We start from the raw sequence: 12,614 nt of genomic DNA on the forward strand, positions 1-12,614 counted from the left end.
ACATTACAACATGCTCAAAGGTTTCAGACAGGGGTTAAATTGTGATTTGTAAGGAGGGGGAGTTTAGGTATAGTTGAAGGTGGTTTTGGTAAGTTTATGAGGGCATAACAATGGCAATGTTTCTGAACAGATATATTTATATATATATATTTAAATAAATAATAAAGTAGAATACAATTGCCAGCTAAAAGAAACGGGAACATTTAGTTTTGTGTCCTTTTATAATCTTATTTTGTTGAAGCAATTATTTTAATATATTTGATGGAGAGTTAACCCTCGTGAATTACTGTGAAGTACCAAAATTAACTCCCCAAATAAATAGTATTAGCAAATATTTGTTGTCTTTGTGGTCACTGAAATTCCTTTCCACGTATACACATAAACACATAATTGTGTTGTCATTAATAGGGCTTTTATCTGTTCCCACATTTGTATCTTAGATGATATGTGTGTGGTTTGAAGTGTGTGGCTCAGGTCAAAAATAGTCACATGTCCACCATGGGGCGCTGTTGAGAAGATTTCAAACTTTCTTTGAGGAGGTTAGTTGAGTAAAATTGTCAGCCTTTATTTTGTATTTTAACTACACTTCGGTTAGCCGCAACCACATGTGAGAGTAACACTGAGGAGACTACGACAAAGAGGAGACTACATCAGCGACCAACAGGTGCTCAACATGACTCAGCAGGTAAGAGATGCTAATGTTGACGGACACAAGGAACACTTGTTTTTGATCATAATTACTGCTCTGCTCTGTGTTGAACTCTTCTAGCTCAACGATGAAGAAGGGACCACGTTGTTAACTCCTCAAAAGGCAGCTGGAGAGCCTAGAAGTTCAAAGATATCTGCGTCTTTTAATTTCATAAATTCCATTATAGGATCTGGAATAATTGGTAAATACTCACCTCATAATTCAAGTAGCCTGTGTAATGCCTAACAAGATCTAATACCTGCATTATATGCAATCGATTATATGGATGATCAACTGTAGCTTTCACACTTATACTGATACGATTCAGTTAAATTGTCAAATAACATTGTTTTTACACAAGCCCTGCAGTGGTAAACCCATGTATCATATGACTGGCGCCTGCCCCCCCCCCCCTCTCCCCTCTCTCCCCTTTAACTCTTTCATCCTAAAAAAAACCGGAGTCACGATGCAGTTTTGCAAAGAAACACAAAATATCCGAATGACATTCATAACACATTTTGCATAAACGATTTGAATTAAATTATTCAATTTTTGTCCATATATAAATCATGTTATTTTTAACAGGTTTACCCTATGCATTGAACCAGGCAGGGCTCCCCTTAGGCCTGATGCTGCTGGTAGCGGTTGCATTTATCACAGGTGGGTATATTAAAGTCCTCTTTATGATTATCAAGACATACATTTATCAAATGAGTAAAATACTTCTAACATTACGTTTGCATTTCATTGCAGACTATTCAATCATCTTACTAATTAAAGGAAGCAACCTGTCAGGGACAAACAGTTATCAGTCACTAGTGCAAAGCACGTTTGGTTTCCCAGGATTTGTGATTTTATCTGGCCTGCAATTCCTGTATCCTTTCATTGGTGAGTTGCTTTTATATTCTTATCGTGGTGTGTCAAATGTCATGTGTAATGTTGAGTGGTCTATCAAATAGTTGCCTAATTATTATTATTGTTGTCGTTTTTCTTTGGACTTTTGGTTCACTTTAAATAATACTGCAAATATGAATAACAGAATGATGATCCACGTTTGTTTCCTTCCTCAGCAATGGTTAGCTACAACATCACGACTGGAGACACACTGACCAAAGTATTTCAGAGAATACCAGGAGGTATGCTGCATACATTTTGTACCACCTCAAATCAAATTATACTTAATATACATCAATAAATTATACTTTTAACCATCTACAGTGAATTTTAACATATTCAAATGGTTAAAACGTCATGTCTATGTTTTCATTATGCAGTTGGTCCAGATCACATACTTGCAGAGCGTCACTTTGCGATCTTGCTATCAACCATTGTTTTTACACTACCTCTGTCACTTTATCGAAACATTAAGAAACTTGGGAAGGTGAGTCTGATTATCACACAGCTTTTAGTGTCATGTAGTGATTGAAGCTGCCTGTAAAATATTCATGTGTGTTACCAGGTGTCCTTCATCTCAATGGTGCTGACATTTGCCATCCTCATCATTGTAATCATCAGAGCAGCTACCTTGGGACCCCAGATGTATGAGTGAATATTCTGCAAGTTGCTTAACCATATAGGGATTTCTAATTGAAATGTTTATGTATGTGAGCCATGGGGTTCTTTTTTTAATGAATACAAACTTAATCAAGATTTATCGTGTTCTTTGCTTTAAAATATGAATATCACTCTCTAGCCCCCCTACAGAGAATGCATGGTCATTTGCAAGGTGGAATGCAATTCAGGCCGTTGGTGTGATGTCCTTTGGTGAGTTTGTCTCCATGATGCTGATGATGGGGTGTTTTAGAATTACCCTTTAACCTGTACATACAATTTAGGATTTTAATCCTAATCGCAGCTGTTTTTGAGATATGAACTTTCCAATGTCTACTACTGTGCCAGCACCAAAGGCCTCACAAAGAACCTGATGAATGAAGTTCATCAAGCAGGCTAACATTTATTTTTCTAATGAATTGTTGGAGACCGAAACAGATCTGAAATACACTGCAATTAAATGTATTAGGTCAAAAACCAGATTCCAAGAAGACATTTGTTTGCTAACATGTTAGCCATAACAACTGAGAAAAATTGTAGAGTTGTTTTAAATAGCTTGCTTCTGAGTTTTTCTGCACCTTAATACAAATAAATCGTTGAAAGCAGCTGACAGAAGCAAACAACTTTAATAATAATAATGCTTTTCTGAAAACTCAAAGACACTTAATGCATTTTGTTGCTAAAACTGTGGTTATCAGCTATACTTTTTCAGTGTTCTTACTCTGTGTATTAATGATACTCTGATGTTCTGCACCGTTGTGTCTCTTTAGCCTTCATATGCCACCACAACAGCTTTCTAATCTACGGTTCTCTGGAGCAGCCCACACTGGCTAACTGGTCCCGGATCACTCACATGTCTGTCGGCTCCGCACTAATAATCAGTGCTGCATTTGCTGTTTCTGGCTATACCACCTTTACCGGCTACACACAAGGTATTAATATATGATCAATAATAATTGGAATAACTCCAAGGCAGTCATTTCATTTTAACATCACAAATGTATTTTTGAACATATACTTCCACCTTTTTTCAGGAGACGTATTTGAGAACTACTGCAGAAATGATAACCTGGCAACATTTGGTCGCTTCTGTTTTGGCTTCAGCATAATAACCACATTTCCACTGGAGTGTTTTGTTACACGAGAGGTAAGTGATACTGTCATACGGCAACCTTAGAATTTAACAGTTAAACGTTTACATGTGAGGGAAAGTGGTATTATGAGGGTTTGAGCCAAGGACGTGGCTTTGTGACTGTCAAGTTCCGCTGGTTTTTTGCAGACTCCCCACTTGAAAGGGACTTGAGGCATCTACTGGACGTTAATAACAGGATTCCACTCCGCAGCTTTTCTTTTAGACTTTTTATTTAGTAGATTATGCAGCAGCTTTAATCAGCTTCATTCAGCAGCTTCATTCAGCAGCTTTATTCAGGTGAAAAACCTTTAAACAAGAAAGGTGCATTTTAGTGATCAAAACAAACAAAACATGTAAATAAACCTCACTATCAAATGCTTCTAACAAAATGAACATGAATGAATAACTTTCTCCGCTTTTTTAGCAGGACTCTTCAGTGGGTCAAAACAACAGGATTCTAAGTAAATCAAAAATTAAACTTTTCAAATATAAATCCCTCTCTCCCACCTATCCCTCCGAAGATAACCAACAGAGCATCCAAGCACAGAATGCCCCCCACAACCAGCGCACCACACTGAAACCTACTCTGAGCAATGCTGCGCAGAGTTTTGATGAGACAGGTGACACACACGCAAACAATCCAAACAGAACATCAGCGGCTCTGTGGAGCTCTTACACAACATTTTTGATCTGCTCTTACCAGCTGCCTGTCCTGACTTGGTAGAAACATGCCTCCCGTCTGCATGCTTCCGTCTCCCTGGATCGCACACAGCAACTATTTAAATACCTTCTTCCTACTGCAGCTGAGGCTCTCTGATTAGGGTGATTGCACCCAGCTTGCTAGAGGAGGCAGGACTGCCTGTGATCGTTTACACCTGTTGACTATCCCTACTAATTGGTGACTTGTTTTCTGACTACTTGTAGTCTGTTTTTACTCTTGTATTTATTAAAGCCTTGGGCTCCGTTTGACTTTACACCTCCCACTCGATCTTCATGTCTCTTTTGGAACACTGGGAGATCGCTACTTTGAGGCAAACCATAAACCCTGTCACTCTTTCTGTTCTTCAGCAGGTAACAAGACGACCAGCCGCCGGACGTCTGTGCAGAATGGTGGCAGGGATCTTGTCACTTCTCTTAGAGGTTGGATTTAGTGTCTTCTGCTGGGCTCTTGTCACAGGGACAGGATAGCTTGGGGAAATCCTGATGTTGACATCTCTCACTATTCCTTTGCTATCCGGGTTGGTATTGCTGACTCGGCCAAGCTTAAACTGTCCTCTTAGCGCGTTCTGGTCACACAGCCAGACTATGTCCCCAACAGTGAAGTGTGCCATTTGTTCCTGATAAAGAGGTTTGGACCAGCAAGCTGGCTCCAGCTACGCCAGAATTTGGCTACCTCTTCTTGCATTGCTCGGAGTCTCTTGTAGGGATAGCTTGAGAAGTCGAAGATCCTGAAGTCCCCGCTTTGAGATCCTCGGCCCAGGAGGAGAATATTTGGGGTGACAAGTCTTCTCTGCTCTGTACTCTGGCGTCGATCGGGCGCTCATTCGCCAAGTTAGCCGCTATGCTAAGGGTTGTTTGAAACTCACTATAGCTGAGCCCAACTCCCCCTCCAAGACTCTGGAGTGCCCTCTTCACAGTCTTTACAGCAGCTTCTGCGGCACCATTCCTGTGTGGCGAGTCAGCCGGATGGATTTTCCACATCCATTCCGTTCCCTGCAGCTGTTTCTTCCAGGGCAACTTTGTTCTGGCTGTCAAGGAACCTATACAACTCTTCCAAGATTGGCTTTGCTCCAATGAAGTTGGTTCCTGGGTCTGACCAGATTTTCTTTGGGTGCCCTCTGATTGCAGTAAATCTTTGATATGCCATGAGGAACCCTTCAGTCGACACTGTGCTTACTAGCTCTGTGTGGATTGCTCTGCTGGCCATGCAACAGAAGACCACTCCCCAGACCTTCAGTGTTGTTCTTTTCTTGACGTCATCTTTCACATGATAGGGTCCAAAGAGGTCTACTGTTGTAAACTCAAATGGACTGGCAGGCTCTGTTCTTTCTGTTGGCAGATCTCCCATAACTTGTTGACATATCTTCACTTTGGCTTTTCTGCAGTCTATGCAGCCATCAACAACCTTTTGAGCAAGTTTTCTTCCTTGTATGATCCATGCCTTCTTTCTCACTTTAAGCAAGGTTCCAGCCACACCATCATGTCCAGCATTGTGCGCCTCTCGAGTCAGCAACATTGATACCCAGGAATCATAAGGTAAAATGGGAACACCACTTTTGTCTTCATTGAAACCTTGGAATCTGCCCCCACAAAGCAAAAGCCCAGAGATCTTGTCCCTGTAGACTACGAGTCTGTCAGTGGTGGCGTTAGAGAATGATACACCTGATTGGGCAGACAGTAAAATGTCTCGCAGGGCAGCTTCTCGCTCCTTTACAGAGATGACTCCCGAAGAGGATACTGCCTCCCACTTTGACCTTTCCACAGATTTACTGGGTTTGATGAACTTTTTTGCTGCCCTCCAGATCCATGCAACTGTCTTAACCAATCGGCTCAGCACATTGAACTGCTTGACATTCACCAGGTTCTGGATAGCTGACCCTGCAGGTGGTCTCCTCTCTGTTTGGATCGGGTTCTGCTCTTGCGGTGGTTCCCGTTTCTTTGCCTTGGCCCTCGTTAGTGCAGCAACAAATGCCTTCTTTTGCAGCCTGTTGATGCCTTCTCTGGCAGTGTCAGCGAGGTCCCTTGCAGATTTGATTGGCCACTCTTTCGCTGGTAAGTTCAGAAACTTTGGCCCATTTTGCCACTCTGAGTTCTCGTCCAGGTCTTGCTCCTCTGGTGATTATGTCAGCGATGTTGTATGGACCAGGAATCCACCACCAGTCAAGTACATTTGAGTTGTTCTGGATTTCGCCGATCCGATTTGCAAAGAAAGTCTGGTAACCATAGCTTTCCCTTTGTATAGCACCAAAGACTGTTTGGCTATCAACTAGATGATACCACCTTTCCACTTTGATACTACTGTGTAACTCAAAGTACTTTTTCAGGCGAGTGGAAAACACGGCTCCACACATCTCTGCTTTGACTGCATCACCTCTGTGGTCCAAAGGAGTCAGTTTGGCTTTGGATTCCACCAGCCTGACAATCGGGCCTTCGTCCATGTTCCATCTCAAATACAGTACTGCTCCGTAAGCATGCTCGCTTCCATCAGAGAGTGTGATTCCACAGGGTTGCTCTGCAAAGCCTGGGGGGGTTAGTGCCCTGCTGAACTTGACTTTGCAAAGTTGGGCATACTCCTCGAAAATCTTGATTGCATCTTCCCTGAGCCCATCCGAGAGTGCCATGTCCCATGTGTTCTTTACTGCACAACTTTTGCCTCTTGCCTCCTGGAAAGCCTGCCGCACCAGAATGGCTCCTTTCTGTTTAGCAGGAGTTACCAGTCCAACTGGGTCATATAGTCCTGACACTTGGCTCAGCAGTTCTCTTCTCGTCAGAGGGTTTGGTGTCTGGGCTCGGATTTCCTCCTTTAGAAGGTTTTGACCTAGTCGCATCTTTTTCTTTCTCCTGGAAAAGTTTATTCCAACCATGACATGGAGTTTGTCCTCTTCCACCATGTAGCCCAAACCAAGCGCCTTATTGTTCTCCTCACACATTTGGTTTGGTAGAATCATGGTCTTTCTCTGATCCAATGCCAACTCGTTGCCGCATTTCTTCCTCCCACTTTGACCAGAGAACGCCCATGGCTTGAGCTCAAACCCTCCGGCCTTTAGGATCTGCTTCACATTTTCTGTGATGGTATACAGCTGCTCACGATCGTTGTGTGAAGTGAGTATGTCATCGACGTAGCTGTCCTGATGAAGTACCTGCCGCTCCTTTTCAAGGTGGGTGAAAGGAGGCAGGTTAGCTGTCTCCCGCATGGCTAGCTGTGCGATGCACCCTGCAGGTTTATCTCCGATGTTTACCCTGGTGACTGCATATTCCTCCAGCTCTTGATCTTCGGAGTCTCTCCAAAGGAACCTATGCAGGTGCATCTCTCTGTCTTCCAACCACACTGAATTATACATTTTCCTCACATCACCCAGAGCAGCATAAACTCCACACCTAAATCTTAGGACAGCACGGATAGGGTTGAGGACGTCTGGACCTTTCATCAGCAGGTCGTTCATGCTTATGCCCTTGAATCTCTGGCTGCTATTCCACACAAGTCTTACTGGAGTTGTGACAGAGTGTGGGTTGGGAGCGATGAGGTGACTCACGTACCAGACAGGCCCGTCCCAGTTGCTGATCGTGTCCTTAGATAACTTGATTGCAGCCTTGCGATCGACCATTTCATGCACTTGTGTGGTGTAGGCCTCTTTCCAGTCCGGTGCTTTGGCTAGTTGTTTCTCCGTTCTGAGGAATGTGGCTTCGACTGCCCGCTTATTGTTTGGCAATGAGACGGGATCCTCCACCCATGGATATTTGGTGTGCCAATGAGGTTCTTTGCTGTGTTCATCACATGCTATATAAGAAAGGCCGTCCTTTATGACCTCCAGTTCTCTTTCCTCAGCCAAAGACATCTCTTTTCCACCTGGCTGGCAGTTACCACAGCGACACCCTCCACATTTTGGCTCACAAGCTGCACCAATGCTGTCCCATTTCCACCACTCTAGGAAGTCCTGGTTGCTGGTTGAAGTCCATGACTCCCAGAACCTGCAGACGACCCGTTTGTTTGGTGGGGACTGTCTTCCAATTACCTCCTTGTATTGGACAGCAGCTGCCCTCATTGACCTGGCAAAATGTGTCTTGGACATGTGACCCGACACAGTAACATCCTCAAAGAGATCAGGGTGAGTTCCTCCAACAGTCTTCCCCAGAGGTCCGTCCCATAGTACTAGGTCTCCAACAGCTCTGATTCTTTGAGGTGCTAGTTGACCTTCTCTGTGGCTTATCAGCAGACTTATTTCCCTGGGTCTTTTCAGTTCACAGAATGGTATGTCTGGAAATAGTTTTTGCAGTTGCTCTGGAGTTACACTTCCCTGAACATCTGCTATGCTGTCCAGACCATAACAAACCAATTGATGTGATTTGAGGGTGCCCTTGGGAGTATTCACTCTGAATTTTTTAGAAGGTATATTCGGGTCTTTACGAAAACCTTCATCCCTCCAATTCCATGGATGACAAGTGTGATTTCTTCACTCCTTAGGTTCAGTTTCTCTGCAGCCTTGTGGGTTATATAGTTCGTGTCGGAGGCCAAATCAATTAAAGTCCCAACTTTTTGTCCAGCATTGGCTGTGACTTCAAGAATCATCATCAGCACCGGTGCTTCCTCTAATCCATTCCCCTCTAGAAGTCCCAACTGGTCTTTTCTATTACTGAGGGTTCTTGATGCAGTATTTGAGAACACGTCCAGACACTGCTTAGCCAATTCCGGAGGTAGCTTGTTGAGGAAGTCTTCTTGGTACCCTGTACATCTCCTGCTGTCTTTATTTCCCCCTGAACCAGGTCCACTTTTATTCGGACTTTCTTGGCTTCTCCTGGCCTTGGTGTTGGGACATAGGTAGAAGTGATGGTCGGGAACACGCTCATTCCTGCAGTCTTGATTCTTACACAGAAAGCCAGGTTTGCAGTATGAGCTTCCATCATGGACCTCAAGACATCTCCTGCATGCTCCCAGCTTCCTCACTGCACTCTTCTTCTCCGTTAGCTCCAGCGCTCTAAACTTTCTGCAGAAGTAGAGCTTTCTCCTGTGTTTCTCATCTCCACAGATTACACACCCTGCCTGGTCGTCGATCATTTTGGTAGACTTGGTCCTGGCATGCCTTGGATCAGCCTTGGCTTCCATTCTGCATGGTTCCTCTTCCCTCAGTTGCTCGAGCTGCTCATATATGCGCTCTTGCTCTTTAAGGAAAGTCAGGAGACAGTCAAAGCGATTCTGTGTCGGACCAGAACGTTTTCTCTCAGTGGCATAGACAAGCCATTCTTTCTTGAGGGTATCTGGGAGTTTACTCTCAATGGATTTGGTTACTAGTGGATTTTGTATAGCTCCTGTGTCCCCAAGGTCACTCAAATCTTGAAGAGCTTTTTCAACAGTTTGGATCAATTCCACAATTTTACGTGGCTGATATCCTCCAACAGCTGGCATCTTCTGTAACTCCTCCTCTATATTTCGATGGCCGATGGATGTGTGCTTCCCATGGCGGTTCTCTAGGACACGGAAGATATCATCTGCAGTGTTGTAGCTAGTGAGGCGAAGATCTCTCGTCATTCTGTCTTCGAGACTGTCCAGCAGTTGGATCTTTTTCACCTCTCTTGATCCAGTAGGCTCACCTTGCCTCTGAAGTGCCTCCCAGTCCATCCTCCATCTGTGGAATTTGCGTCTGTTGCCACTGAACTTGGGAAGTGCTGTTGGCTTTAATTTAATGGATGCCACAGGGTATCTAGCTGAAGCAGCCATCTGCATTCCTTCAGTGTCCTTCTTCATTTTTGCCTGAATGAAGTCTGCCTTCCTGGAGAACAATCTTGGGAAATGGAGTTCAAACCCCCGTAGCTGGCTTTGCATGTCCTCCCGCATTTCTGGAGGGATCCACTGCCTCCACCGACTGTGCACTTCTTTTGCAGTCCTCATAAGCTCTTTCAGATGGTTGAGTGTGAAGTCATAGGCCTCCAGATTACCACCAGGCTCTGCCGCAGCAGCACGTTCACCTTCAGCCTCCGCCGCATGAAGCCCTACTGACACTTCATGTTCTCCAAAGTTAGTCCACAGAGCTTCTTGAATAAGTCTCGTCAACTCCTCAAGCTTCCACGTACCCTCCTCTGCAGTTTCTTGTAGGTCGTCTTTTTGCTGACTCGTTAACTCAGCTTCTTCAGCTGTGTCCAGCTCTGCGATGAACCCAGCCTCCAAGTCGTCATTTGCTTCCATTACTTTTTCAACTTCTTTAGTGAATTTCTTGAAACTGTCTCTGAGTTCTTCTTCAGACATGTCCTTATAAGTCCTGGTTATGGTGTTGGCCAGTCGAGAGGCTAACTGCTTTGCCGTCGTCCTCTCCACCTTTAGTTGCTCCACCGCCTTTCCTCTCGCTTGATCCGCCATGATTTCCCCTCTTTTGGGCATTCTGCCCTTTGCCTGGGGAGTGGTGTGATCCAAGAACGAGGAACCTTGGATGATCAGGTCTCAGGTGTCTGCTTGAGTTGTAGTCCAGCGTCTCAGGAGTTCTTCCAGTTCCTGGTCTCCCGGTTTTTCACTGTCAAGTTCCGCTGGTTTTTTGCAGACTCCCCACTTGAAAGGGACTTGAGGCATCTACTGGACGTTAATAACAGGATTCCACGCCGCAGCTTTTCTTTTAGACTTTTTATTTAGTAGATTATGCAGCAGCTTTAATCAGCTTCATTCAGCAGCTTCATTCAGCAGCTTTATTCAGGTGAAAAACCTTTAAACAAGAAAGGTGCATTTTAGTGATCAAAACAAACAAAACATGTAAATAAACCTCACTATCAAATGCTTCTAACAAAATGAACATGAATAACTTTCTCCCCTTTTTTAGCAGGACTCTTCAGTGGGTCAAAACAACAGGATTCTAAGTAAATCAAAACTTAAACTTTTCAAATATAAATCCCTCTCTCTCTCTCCCACCTATCCCTCCGAAGATAACCAACAGAGCATCCAAGCACAGAATGCCCCCCACAACCAGCGCACCACACTGAAACCTACTCTCTGAGCAATGCTGCGCAGAGTTTTGATGAGACAGGTGACACACACGCAAACAATCCAAACAGAACATAACATCAGCGGCTCTGTGGAGCTCTTACACAACATTCTGATCTGCTCTTACCGGCTGCCTGTCCTGACTTAGTAGAAAAATGCCTCCCGTCTGCATGCTTCCGTCTCCCTGGATCGCACACAGCAACTATTTAAATACCTTCTTCCTACTGCAGCTGAGGCTCTCTGAATAGGGTGATTGCACCCAGCTTGCTAGAGGAGGCAGGACTGCCTGCGATCGTTTACACCTGTTGACTATCCCTACTAATTGGTGACTTGTTTTCTGACTACTTGTAGTCTGTTTTTACTCTTGTATTTATTAAAGCCTTAGGCTCCGTTTGACTTTACAGTGACTAAGTCATTAAAAGAAAGGTTTGACAAGCACACAATGTCTGAGTGGTTAAAAGAACAACAGCTGAAAATGCATGTCACTAGGTCTTTCTCAGGCACTCTCAACAGCAAAAAACGTTATAATACATATCATTTGTTAGCTTTAGAACCTTCTCTCTCTTGTTTGTCATTTCAGGTGTTATCCAATGCCATTTTCAGAAGGGATTTGTCAAAAGTAGAACATGTGGCAATAACAGTTGTCATAGTTGGAGCCTGTGCATCTATATCTTTGGGCTTTGACTGTCTGGGAGTTGTTTTGGAGCTGAATGTAAGTGATTTTCTTTCTATTACGCCTCTTGTAGCACTTTGGGATTGCTTTAGCAATGAAAGGTGCTTTACAAATAAAATGTATTATTATTATTATTATTATTATTACATTAACTTAATCAGTCTGTACCGATTTTTGTTAGCATGGGTGAGTTTTTTTTTTACATTAACGGTCTTCTCTTCAACCATCCAGGGTGTTCTGAGTGCCACGCCTCTGATCTTCATCATACCAGCTGCGTGCTTCCTCAAACTATCCCCTGGCCGCTGGTTCCAGGGTGAAAACCTGATACCCACCATCTTGATAGTAGTTGGCTTTTTTGTAATGATCACCGGTTTGACCATGACAGGCCTCTACCCTCAAACATGTTCACATGGCATGGAGATGTTCTACTGTGCAGACGCAAATGTCTCTGTCACGGCACCACCTGTATAAAATACACCTTATGTACCTTAAACAATTTGTTTACAACATGTGGCAAAATATATGTACCTTTTATGTATTTGATCTGGAGTGCTTTTTCATGATTTGGACAAATGTTAGTTAATTCTACTCAAGGGAATAAAGTTTGAAATTTGAACAGATTATCAGGGTTAGGCGTAATGTTGAGATCTCCACATACTTTGGTCATATTTTAAACGTGATGTTTTTAGTATTTTTCATGTGAATTAATAGTCTTTGTGTTTTGTTGTTTGTTTATGATTCATAAGTGGTCGTTACCATATCCAGCCACACGATGTCACTGTGGACAAATAAAGCATACATTTAAAGGAAGTACAAAACAACAACCCTGAGGTCTTTTCATAAATTTAACGTCAAATTAAATACTTGTGTTGTTTTGAAAGTCACGGTT

At 43.5% G+C, this 12,614-nt stretch overlaps 1 protein-coding gene across 1 annotated transcript; it reads left to right on the top strand.

Annotated features, from left to right (window-relative positions):
* The first annotated feature begins 602 nt into the window (after nt 1-602).
* On the top strand, nt 603-12,563 carry slc38a11 (solute carrier family 38 member 11). The gene is made up of 12 exons (XM_034110392.1): nt 603-685; nt 770-890; nt 1,274-1,348; nt 1,442-1,576; nt 1,759-1,824; nt 1,963-2,069; nt 2,148-2,227; nt 2,382-2,452; nt 3,010-3,171; nt 3,274-3,386; nt 11,633-11,764; nt 11,957-12,563. Exons 1-12 carry the CDS (start codon nt 674-676, stop codon nt 12,194-12,196), a joined length of 1,314 nt encoding a protein of 437 aa, XP_033966283.1. The 5' UTR covers nt 603-673; the 3' UTR covers nt 12,197-12,563.
* Nucleotides 12,564-12,614: the final 51 nt, after the last annotated feature.

Source organism: Pseudochaenichthys georgianus, chromosome 21 (genome assembly GCF_902827115.2).
Source record: "Pseudochaenichthys georgianus chromosome 21, fPseGeo1.2, whole genome shotgun sequence".
NCBI lineage: Eukaryota > Metazoa > Chordata > Actinopteri > Perciformes > Channichthyidae > Pseudochaenichthys > Pseudochaenichthys georgianus.